The 12281-nt window shown below is 51.8% G+C and overlaps 1 protein-coding gene across 6 annotated transcripts in view; it reads right to left on the reverse strand.

The window, feature by feature from the left end:
* The window catches only part of SIRPA (signal regulatory protein alpha), a 39950-nt gene that overhangs the window by 6985 nt on the left and 20684 nt on the right, over positions 1-12281 (reverse strand). For 4 of the 6 annotated variants that reach the window (XM_084777260.1, XM_084777259.1, XM_084777261.1 and 1 more), the window contains 4 exons: positions 9878-10195; positions 9116-9448; positions 6965-7078; positions 4121-4145 (listed from right to left, as the gene is read on the reverse strand). In XM_084777260.1, the coding sequence (XP_084633386.1) occupies positions 4121-4145; positions 6965-7078; positions 9116-9448; positions 9878-10195 (790 nt within the window). The remainder of the gene's footprint in view (positions 1-4120; positions 4146-6964; positions 7079-9115; positions 9449-9877; positions 10196-12281) is intronic. The other 2 variants (XM_084777263.1, XM_084777264.1) reach the window with 1 other exon arrangement.

The following is a 12281-nucleotide window of genomic DNA, read 5'->3' on the forward strand; positions in this document are numbered from 1 at the left end:
TTTGAGACTCCCATCCCCAAACGAGAGGAGGAGGAGGAAGAGTAAGAGGAGGAGGAGCTGCTCACCAGTGTAGTCCACTTCCACATCCTGACTGGTGAGGTTCTGCATAGCCTGTTCCTGTCCCTGCTCTAGGCTTCCTCCCCTGTGCTCCAGTTAATCCAGCCTCATCAACACTCCTGCCTCAGGACCTTGGAATCAGCTACTCCCCACCTAGTGTGCTCCGGCCCCTGACAGTCCCACATGGGAGCTTCATGTCTCTCTTCTAGCTCCTTCTAAATGTTGTCTACTTAGGGGAGACTTCCCTGATCACCCCTTTACTCTGCCTCATTTTACCCTTTCCACCTCTTGCTGCACATCACTTATTAAGCTTTGAGTTTTCATGACGAGCCGCCTCCCGCGGGATGATGAGAGACCCTAGCACCTAGTCCTGGGCTAGCTCATGGCTTATAACTCCCTCTGTCGATACTCGCTGAGTGGAAAGGTTGAGTGTTTTCTCACTGGAGTCCATCAGCGCCACTCAAGTCTGGCTCCTCGCTAAGCTCAGCCCAGAAAAATAAACACGCAATCAGGGTAGTCCTGGTATTCTGAGAATGAATGCAGTGAATGTTTCACATTTAAACAGTGGCCATCCAAATGAACCCCAGTGCCCAATAAAAGAGCAGACAACACTCTCGTGTGGGTGGGGATAACAGTGTTCTGCCTGTATGTCAGAAGGCTGGGCCCATGGCCAGCCAGCAGCCTGCAGGGTCCTTTGAGTTCAAAGGCGTAGGATCCCCGTCACCCTCTCTGAGGTGCTAGGCTGTCTCCTACCCCAGCACCAGTGTCTTTCAGAAAGTATTTGATCCCATGCTGGGCCAGAGCCACTGCTGCCCAGGAAACCGCCATTAAGGCTTGCTACCCACCGTCACTTTGGTCTAGAGACATGAAAGAAGCCAGTGATTTAGCTCCCTGGGTAGGCTAAGGCTGGAATGATATGAAAGGACAGAAAATGCCCTGCTTCTCTGGAGGAAGAAACAGGTGGCAGGAGGCGGCAGAGCATCAACGGGGAAATGCCGGTGTCGGCACCAGAAATCCCGCACAGGCCCGGGGCAGCTCAGCATCATGCCAACTTCTCAGATCGTGGCTGCCTCAACCACAGAAAGGGGAACTATGATAACCTACTGGGGGACAGGGAGTCCCCAAAGGGTGCCATGATATCTGAATCAGAGGCTCAGGTTCGGTTTGTGTTTGAAGAGCATCTGAGGCTTCAGCCACACTCAAGTCTGGGGACCGCTGGCCTTCAGCAAGGAGAGGGAGAGCAAGTCATGATCACCAGTGGGATGATCTAAGTAAAGGGACAGATGGGCCGTGGGGCACAGGAAGTGCTCATTGAACAGAAGCTGTGACTGCTGTTTCCATTCTCATGTTGTCACTTTTTCTTCTTCCAGAACGACATTATCTAACCAAGTAAGACAAGCGAAAAACAACAGAAGGAGGAAAAAAAAAACCAAACCAACAACAACCACCAAACTGGACAGCAACCCCCTCCCACGGGGATGGAGTTCCAGGGGCTCAGAGCACACAGGCCTTGCAACCAGGGATGACAACTATTCAGTCATTCTTTCATTTGACAAGCCTTTCTGGGGAAAAAAAAATGTATCCTACCCTAGGGAAGGCACCAAGTGCTTTAACTGCTGGCTGTGAGCAGGAAGGACACAGCCCCTGTGTTCAATAGATATGGTCCGGGAAATGCAGACAGGCCCAGAGCCCACATGCACCAGGATGTTCGTACAAAGCACCAGAGGCTCACAGGAGGCCTCCTGACCCGAGAGGGAGTAGTGGCATCAGTGGAGACGATTAAGAGGGGACCAGCTAAAAGGGCTCTAGCTACTATGGTGCACAGCTCCTGAGGTATCGTTTGCAGAACCCACCCTGTCCCTGTATCCTTTAGAGCCTCTGGATGGTACACGTGTGGAAGAGGCCAGTCTGAGTGGGCTAGGAGGAAAGCTGGAGCCCCGTGTGTGTGGCAGGAGAGAAAAGAGGGGTAGTCCAGCACAGTGTGAGGCCTCAAGGCTAGCTAGAACTAACAATGTGTAAGCACAAGGGTCGGGCCATAAGGCCTTTGAACTTGACCTTGAAGGCCTACAGAAAGCAACTCAAGGTCTCCGAGCAGAGGAGAGAGAGATGTGCTCGGCTCCTAGAAAAGACTTGTACCAGGTGACAGCTGAAGTGAGGGAGGTGGGGTAGGGATAGCACGGTGATGTGCATGTCTGGGGACAGGCACAGGCTGGGAGGTTGGGCAGGGTCAGTTCAGGGGGCTACCCGGGGAGACCGAAACAGGAAGCAAGGCTTATCCCAAGGGTCCTGTGCACCCTTTCTTGTTGGGCAAACTGGGGCAGATGAAGCTTCCCAGCGTCCCTGGAGGTAAGTGAGGTGCTCCTATGATGTGTAACCACAATGCCCATGACTCATGGTCCTCTAGCCAGGGTGGAAGCCTCACTGTCCCCAAAATGTGAGCTGTCCTTGACTTTATACCCTGTTTATGAGGAAGTCCTCTTGGCCCTATCTTTTAAAACGCAACTAGAATCCAATGACTTCTTAGCCCACATTCCACCCGGCCCAAGCCTGCATCACCTGCTTAGACCACTCCAGTCCTTTCTTCATTAGCATGTTTGCTTCTACCACACCTGTCGCCTAGCGTCTGCCCACGGAAGAAGGCGGTACTTGTAAAACAAAAGCTAGGTCACATCTCCATTGGAACCTCCCGAGTCCTTCTACAGGCAAAAGCTTTATACCACTGGATTCCACTCTGCAGCCTCCAGAAGGAAGGGAAGGAGAGAGAAGGAGGGAAGGGAGAGGGAGAGAGAACATGACAGAGGAAGGAAGGCCGGGTCCGCACAGCTCACGTGCTGACACTACCTCACCTGAACCGACATGAAGCCATTTACAATTTTATATGTCCCTGGTACATTCACATGACAGACTACAGGGTGCTCTCCTACTCCTCTGGGGAGCACCAGGGCTGGCTTTACAAGCCAGACAAGCCTTTCTCCAAAAGAGTTGAAGCTCCCATGGCTGCATGGGCTTCCTCATCTCTTGCCTTCCTGTGGCCAGTCAGTTGGGCTTTTCCATCCCAGGCTTGGTTTGACCCGTTCTCTTGTCCAGGAATGCTAAGCCTTCCCCAGAACCCCAAGCTTCAGGTCCCTGCTCACATGTCTCTTCAGAGGCCATGGCTTCCTCTGCCGGAGCCCCCTCATATAAGGCCACCCACCCCTGCTCTGTTGCAGGCACCGTGCTCTGCACACTTCCTGCCTCCCTTCCCAGCTCTGAGCCCGGGTTGTACCCCAGCTGCTAGAACAGAGCTCTGCAACAACCCCCCGCCCCTGAACATAACTGACTGCACTAGCGCATCCTGTGACGTCACCACTTGAGCTCCTGAGCAGGCTGTGACCTCAGAAGGGCCTTATCTACCACTCTAGCAGGTTCTCAGGCTCCATCCGACTGAGGTGCTTGGCAGAAGGAAGGCGGGGAATGTGGCTTAGGCCTGGGAAGGCCAGTCCAGTGGAGCATGCAGGACTTCATGGACACAGATGGCTTAAGTGGGGAGGCCACCATCTCTTTCACTGGGGAGTATGCAAAGGCCCTGAAACTTATTCTGTTAAGGCAATATTTAAAAATAGACCTGGAAAGCAGCATACAAAAGAAAGAGGAGTGAGGGTTGGTGATATGCAGTATTTGGGAGTCTGTCAGACAACTAAGTAAAAGGAGGAGGGAGATGTGGGAAGATGGCTTTGCGGGTAAAGTGCCTGCTGTGCACGCAGCCCAAGCTCAGATCTCTAGACTCCACATAAAGCCAGAGGTGGCAGCTCACATCTATCTGTCTGTAATCCCAGCGGTCCTAAGAGGAGATGGGAGACCAAGACAGGAGAATCCCCAGTTCACAGGCCAGCCAACCTGGTATGCACAGTGGAACAAAGACCCAATCTCAGCCAAGCACCGTGGCAACGACCAAGGTACTCAGTGACTTTCATCTGCATGCTTGGCAAGGACATGCCCACACTCACGCATACAAACACGTGCACACACACACAGATTTAAAACTTTAAATAAGTGACTTACGATAGTGACCAGGCCCACTTACCTTGTGGAAGAAGTTGAGCCCTTGGCTGAAAGAGAAAAAAGAAACAGTGGCTATTTAACCAGAAACAATTTTGCTGTGTAACTTTCCTTGAGCCAAGAGGTTTATGCCTCCAAGGATATGGGAGAATTAGCCCAGGGAGGGCCTAACGCCAAGTCAGTAGATGGCCCACAGTCATTCACCATCTTCCGGGTGTGGGGGGAAGGGGGGAGCGAGAGGCTAAGCTCAGAGGGACCAGGTGTCCTCCTGTTGTCTGCCAGGCCTCCTCTTCACTAAAGCACATAATTTTCTATTTTGGCAGGCCCCAATTAGGACCCACATCACTAGAGAGTGATGTGGGACCTAACAGGAATTAGAGCTGTGGGGCAGGTGTGACCCCTGGTGAGGGAGGTCACTGCCTGTTCGGTGGGGGGGAGGGGGGGGTCACTGCCTGTTCGGTGCGGGGGGGGGGTCACTGCCTGTCTCTGAACTTCTTTAACTCATGTTAAAGAAGCCACTTCGTCCATTATTTACTCGTGCTCGCTTTCCAAGAAAGCAACTGTCTGCTTCAGGGCTTTTAGGTCTGCGATGTAGGACGGGCATCCCACAGATTATCTCTGGAGGATTATATTATATCTGCAGCCATTTGATTCCCATTTTGTTATAAAATTGTAATTAAAAAAGCAACATATGCCCTGAAATAGGCTCAGCACTGCACTTTGAACAGGCCACCCAAGGACGATGAGCTTAGGCAGCTGGGTGGGGCAGGCTGGGCCTTCCCCGGATCTGGGTCTGCAGGTGCGCAGGTGTTGAGGGAGGCTGCAGGCAGCGTGCCACATCTGAATGGGTGGGTGGGGGGCCCTGGACCCAAGTGCTGTGGGCACAGACATCGCTGGGAGTTCGGGAACAGAGACTGTCCTCATTTTAAGCCAGACAATGGATATCTTCCCAGATGCATTGGCAGGTGAAATGGGACCCTTCACCCCGAATGTAGTCATGATGGGGGAGAAAGGATGGCTCTTCAGGGTACAGGAGAGAGAGATGGGATGGGATGTGCAGAGGACATCCTAATGTGCTCTCTGGCTTTGAGTTCTAGTCTACCAGCCACAAGGTTCGTTCTGAACAAGTTTCATAGGGCTCCTGTATCTCAGTCACCTCATCTGTAAAATGGGTCAGGGTGACCCCTAAGGTCTGTGGTGAGAACTGATTGCATCATTCCGTGGGCCCAGGCCAAGCACATTTTGGCTATCACTGTTGCTTGAGTCTGTGTTTGGGAGCCAGGCTCTGCACACACTCACTACTTAGGGGCTGCGTGGTCTCCTCTGATCTCTTAGGCACTGATGCTGAGCCCATAAGGAGCTTGCCTGCGCCCAGTGCTGAGCCTCTGAAAGGACAGCTGGGATTTCACCAATGTCTCAAGCATGTCCCTGGCCCAACAAGGTGCTGCTCCAGGGACATGCTTTCCTAATCGGAACAGGGGTCCCTCCTGTGCACCCCTCTCTAGGCATTCTAGAAACAGTCAGACAAAACAAACGAACTGACCAACCAACCTACTAACTAATTAATTAACTAACTAAGGACTCAAGTCCTCAGACAGAACTTGAGGTTTCAAAGGTGAGTCCTTCCAGTTGGTCCAGACGAGACAGAGAGCATGGAACAAAGACAGAGGGGTCCTAAGGGGATGGGAGCCTGGCTGGCCACTGTCCCCACTAAGCCAGACACTCAGCTAGGGATGGCAGCTTGGGATGGCAGCTTGTTTTCAGGCTGTGGTTCATGAGGGTCACAGCTGGCATTTCTTAACAGCAAAGAGAACAAACTATAACCAAAAGAAAACCTCAAGAGTTTCACATTTATACGTAAAGGGGTGCACCGAGGTGAGATATAAAATGTTGTATCTATCACTTTCAGTAAAAGAGATATTATGAAAAACTAGCTTAAAGCAGACCTCTCTGTGAGGTCCCAGAAGGTGGCAGAGCTGCTGTTTCACAGCAGTGCATCTGGGCCTCATAAGCACTCTTCAAATCAGGGCCCCTAATTAGCTGTGTGACCTCAAACGAGTCGGATGAACCGCTTGCCCCCTGCCTGTTTCCTCTAACGTGGCTGGGGCCAAAGCCAATACTAAACCAAGCTCGGGTGGGGGAAGGGGAGCTGGCGGAGGCTGTGAGGGCAGAGTATGAAAGAAGAGCCTGGAGCCCCCGTTGGCCTGACTCTAAGGCCGGAGGCTTGGCATAGCCATAACCACACACGACAAGGGAAACGTGGCCTGGCCTGCAATGCGTACCTTCCCCGGTGAACTTTAAGGCCATGCACCTTACTGCTGTGAGGGGGCTTTCGGGGGGGGGGGCTGTTTATGGAACTGCTGTTGAACACTGACTGTAGGAACTGACTTTGTTAAGCATTTGTGTGTCAGGCGCTTTCCTAACATCTTACATGGAAACTCTGCCAGCTCTCCCACTTGCATTCCCTTGGTGGTAGTTGGGAGTAACACTGGGGAACCTGCTAACATGGAACCTGGGCACATGTTAGGGATGCGGAAGGCTGTGGGCAGCTCAGGCATTTCCTCTCTGAGGCTGGCAGGATGAGTCCCCGAGACCCCGAGGCTCCCCCGCTTGCTACCCTGGCAGCTCCGTATTTCCTACCACCTTAGTAGTAGTCCCATAAAGACATGAGTCCTGGAGCAGTGAGGGTCATTTTGCCGTCAGGAGGGAAGAAAGCTGAGGAGTGACCCTCTTAGACTCCAGCGCGGTGATGCTGTTCCATCAACCTCGCAACCCTCAGGGTCTCTTGGCACTGGAAGTCACTCATGCTTAAGAACCCAGGGCCCATCCTGGAAGGACAGCCCTGTGGGAAAGCAGGCATCCCACCCACCTTTCTTCTGTTTGATCCGGAGGAGGTAGAGGGCTGCCATCAGCAGGACCACCAGCAAAGCGCACACCACGCCCACACCGATGAAGATGTGCCGGCTGGAAGAATCATTGTCACCTGAGGACCACAAAGAAGAAAGGCTTCATGCACGCAACTCAGAAACAGAAAAAAAAATAAATAAAAAATAATAAATAATAAATGGAGGCTGGGTGCCCCTTTCCCATCCTTAGCTGTGGAGCCATCCTGTGCAAGTTATAGGTCCCACCCTTGTTCTCTGTGAAAGCCAAGGGCGCATCCATCTGTGATATATTTCCATTCTCCAGACGGGTCAGCCAGAGATGTCTAGGCTTGCTCAGGTCACTCCCGAGCAGAGCAAAACACACGCTGCTGGCAAACACAGAGAAAGCAGCCGCAGGATACAGGCAGAAACTATACCCCTGATCCTGAGGAATAGAAAGCCGTCCTTCTCACCGGCCATGACAGCAGGACAGATACACTGGAAACCAAATCAGCGGCCGTCAGCTGTGGGGGCTGGGGAAGGTGGTGAAAGTGAAGGACTTGCTGCTGACACCTAAACCACAGTGTGTGTGTGTGTGTGTGTGTGTGTGTGTGTGTGTGTGTGTGTGTGTGTGTGTGTTGTGGCAGGGGACAGGCAGGTCCTAGGCTAGCAAGTCTTAACCTGTGGGTCGCGACTCCTTGAGAGACTGAATGACTTTTTCACAGGGGTCCCCCTAAGACCACGGGAAAACACAGATGTTTACATTCCGGTTCACAACAGTGGCAAAACTAAAGTTATAAAGTAGCAATGAAAATAATTTTATGGTTGGGGGGTTCACCACAGCACATTAAAGGGTCCCAGCATTAGGAAGGTTGAGAACCACTGTCTCAGACCACAGCACCGTTGTCAAGAGCAGGGCTCTATGACACAGAAATGTGAACTCAGATAGGTGCTCCAACTAGTCCTCATCGGCATCAGAAGAGCCATGGCCGCCACTGGTTTCCCGGTATTGAGGCCCATACTAATCTCTACCTCATTCAACAGTAATGAGGATGACCTGACAAACCACCTGTCCAACCTTGCACCCCCTCTCACGGTATTTATTTATTGATTCCCTCCAAGGTTGTCTGTACTCTAAAGGTAGTGTTGAGTAAGACAGTCATGACCCTTACAAACTAAGGAGTGACAAAAACCTATCCCCTTCAACATGTCCACAAGCAAGCAGAGGCTCAAAGAGGGGCACCGACTTGTCCAACACCATGGAGCAAGTCAGTGACAGAGCCATCGTGGACATGGACATATCCTGCCCACACATACTATGTATGTATCCTGTGAGAATCAGGCATGGGTAAAATGAAATGAGCACATCACAGGCCTGAGGAGTTCCTGGGGCATCTCTGAAAGATGAGGGAAGAGATAGTGCTTGCTCTCTTCCCTTCAGAGGCTCTCCTGTGTACAAAGCATCGGCTGTGGTGCTGACAAACGATGGGACAGTGCTAAAAAAGCTATTGCCATGTGGCCACTTTCCAAAGGAAGAGCTCTTGACCGACAGCACACTAGAGGGGCTGAGGTGATGCTGCTGTCATGTTGACTGTCACGGGACGGTGGAGCATGGCAGCTGTCCTAGACACACACTCTTTGGTCTAGAAACAGCCATGGGAAGACTGTCCCATGGAGATAATCACTGGGTAACAGTGGGAGGGAGGGTGTTCTTTGCAGTAATGGCTGTCCTTGAGCCAAACCACCAGCATCTATGGGAGGTAGAGGAGGCACAAGCAAGGACAGGGCAAGGAACAGAGGCCAGAAAGAGAGAGGGGGAGGGAGGGGCCATGGGGACAATTGTTAGGTGAAGAAGGCAGGGGATAGGGTGCAAGCAAAGCCTGACTCCTTCCCTTCACTCTTCTCCGGTGCATCGTGTCAACAGACCCATCGAGACGGGACCGAACTCTCACCAGTGCTGATGGTAGGGGTATGAGAGCTGGAGAAGAATGTAGAGAGATCCCACTTTAAAACTGTGCTTATGTTTATAGACTTCTAGGCTGTCCTACAATAAGCATTACATGTAACTTTAACATTAGAAAAAAAAAAAAGCAAACAGATAAAAAAAAAAGTTACAAAGGTAGCCAGGGAGTGGGAGTGGAGGCCTCACCACTCACCAGAGGGGGTATCCGTGCCTCCTTGCTCCTTCGGGTGGGCAGAGACCTGCACGGTATGGTTTTTGGTGAGGGCTGGCTGGCTGTCGTGCTCCACCTGGCAAGTGAGCAGCACGTCCTCCCTATGAGCAGATGTGTTCACCAGGTGCCAGCTGGTCAAGTTATAGGTCCCATCCTTGTTCTCCTGGAAGTCCTTGGGCGTGTCCGTCTGTGACGCGTTTCCATTCTCCAGCCAGGTCAGCTTGAGGTTCTTGGGGTAGAAGTTCCGCACTTGGCAGGTGACGTTCACCTGGCTCCCTGCCACCGCGGACCCTTGGACCTTCAAGGTGGGTGAAACTGAAATAGTACAGGCAAAAGCTCTAACCTTAAGCTGCACTCCGATCCCGAGGAGGGGCCGCAGAGCTGAGCCTCTCCTACCACACAGCAAACACAGGAGTGCTAAGCATGCATCAGGTAACTCAAACACCGCGGGTCTGAAGGTGAGTGGGACCACTAAGCACAGCACCCAGAACACAGCAGGTGCCTTATCTGGGGAAGGGTATGACGATAATGAGTGATCTCAATGCATGCAGCTTCTGGGATGGAGTGGGAATGACGTCACCACAGCAAAATAAATGAAGGTACCAGGCAAGGCCGGGGTGTGTGGCTCACACTGAGTGCCCAGCGACTGTAGCTGCTGTTGGTAACATAAATGCAACTACAGCACGGTGCTAGTTGTAAGGTAACGGTCACTGTGTGCTTGGGCTAGGAGTCAAGGACATCTACCTCGGATGATGTCAGACAAGTTAGCAGTCCCACGAAGAGAGCCTCCTTGCAAGGTGGGGTGGGATACCTCGCAGATGACCTGAGAACGAACATCCTCGGACGTCAGTGCCACCTTGGCTGTGCTGAAGACAGTGTAGGAGGCGTTCTCTCCCTCAGGGGTCACGGTGGTCTCCAATTGGGGGAGCTCAATCCCATTTTTGAACCACTTCAGGCTGATATTCCGGGGAGAGAAGTCAAAAGACTTGCAGGTGAAGTTCACTTTCTGCCCGGATGTGGCCCTGGCTTTAGGGCTGGACACCACTGGTGGGGAAGGTTTGGCTAAAGGAGCATTCATAGACAAGAGATAAGATTGTGATGGCCAAGCAAAGGGACCGGTGGTATCAACAGCCTGCCTAGACAGCACCATCATCACTGGAGAGCCAGGGGTCGGCCCTGGGGCCTCACACGCACACTAAGTACATGCTCTACCACCAAACCGCCTCTCCAGCCTGGCGACACTATTCATTAGTCTTCTCCTGATAAAACCTGGAGTGGCCATGTCCTCAGCAGAGGTTTCATGAGTCAGACGGTAAGGCAAGGCCAGCAATCCCAGGCCTGAGGTCTAAATCTCTGCTTCAGGGATTTCCGGGATTGCTGACCTGGCTCGGTTCATTGCTTCAACTACTCCTAGCTGCATTCCTGGAGAAAGAATTTGCAGGGGGTAAACTTGGGAACCAAACCACACTGTAGGAAGCATGGAGTTGGAACCCATGGCTGCTCTGAGATGCATGCACCTCCCAGAGCCACGCCCATGAGCACCTCCCAGAGCCACGCCTGTGAGATGCGCGGCAGGCAGTGTTTCTCTTTTCTGGGTGCAGTGAGGATGAAAAGAGGCCCTGGAGACTTCCTGTGTGGACAGCAGCCACACAGAGATGCTTCTCAAACAAGAAGGCACAAGGATCTGTCCTTGACCCAGGTTTTTACAAAAACTTGACTTTTTGAACGTGTCTATGTATGTGAGCAGGTTCTTTAAGAGGCCAGAGAGGGCACTGGATGCCCTGGAGTTGGACTCATAGGTAGCTGTGAGCCATCCCTCGGGGGTGCTATATAACTGAACTCTGGGGTCCTTGGTAAGTGCAGTACAGGCTCCACAGCCACTGAGCCACTCTCCAGGCCTGGGGGGGGGGGGGGAGGGGGAGAGCGCTTCTGATCCTGAAAGGACACATGTGTGACTAGGAGGAAGCAGTGTCCCTTTAATTAGGGGTTAATGCAAATTGCTTTTTATTACCCAGCAGCAAGTCACTTCCAGACAGCAAACACTACCTGCCAACACATAACTTGCTCCTAAAAATCCACCTGATATTTTGAAGGCACAGGAAGGGTGTCACTTGAAGTCCTGTCGTCAGGACACCAGCAGCTTTAAGACCCTGAAATGGTAAAGAGCCATCCTTTTGGCCCTGGGGACTCCCTGGACTTAAATCTAACTCAACTGCAGATGTAAAATTTGTTGAGAAAAGCTGCATCAGTACAGGCTTTTTCTTGTCACTATTCCCTAAACAACGCACAGAACAACTATTTACATAGCATTTGCATCATATTAAGTATTATAAGAAATCCAGAGATGATTTAAAATAGATGGCAGGATGTGTGTAGGATACACGCAAATCTCCCCCATCTCGGATGAAGGCCTTGAACAATTTTGGATTTGGGTATATCCCACGGGTATCAAGAAACAAATGAAGTCACCATCTACTGGGTTCTTGGGAGCCTGACACCGGCTGCTCCCTCTGAGCTCACAAGCCCATAAGTGGGGAGGACTCATCTTTTCCACTGAGATGCTTAACTTAGTACTTTAAAAATCCTCCAAGCATCCATCTTGTGTTTCCTCCATGCAAAGTGGATAAAAACGTCACCCTGGGAAGATGACATAAACGTGACTTCTGGCATACAGTAGGTGTCTAATAAATAACAGCTATGGCTACTATCTTTAGCTCTGAGACCACACATGTCTTCTATGGCACACACTGTGGCTCTTTCCTCCTTTGTAGTAACCCCCTCAGGACCCGAGTTAGGCCAGCAGGTCCAAAAACCCCAAAGGGGCCACAGGTGCATCATCCAGCTGAGCCATTTAGAGAGCCTGGAGCACTGAGGAAGGATCTGTGATATTTGGGGCCATCGAGGCAGGGAGGGTCGGTGCAGACACGGATGTGTATAGGTCAGGAAATTCCCACTCCTGGTGGGGGTCCGAGCAGAGCTGTCAGGGCTGTGTGGGATGCATCTCCAGGCGGCTGAGGCTCCTGGACATGTCTCTGATCATCAAGGGGACCCAGAGAGCACTTGCTATTCTGAAGCAGAAAGGGCTTTTGAGTACCAGCTTCATGGGGACCACCTTTGCCAGGGGAAAAATAAAAGTCATGGTTTTTCT

The sequence above is a fragment of the Acomys minous genome, assembly GCF_964271855.1.
Source record: "Acomys minous genome assembly, chromosome: 3".
NCBI classification, from domain to species: Eukaryota; Metazoa; Chordata; class Mammalia; order Rodentia; family Muridae; genus Acomys; species Acomys minous.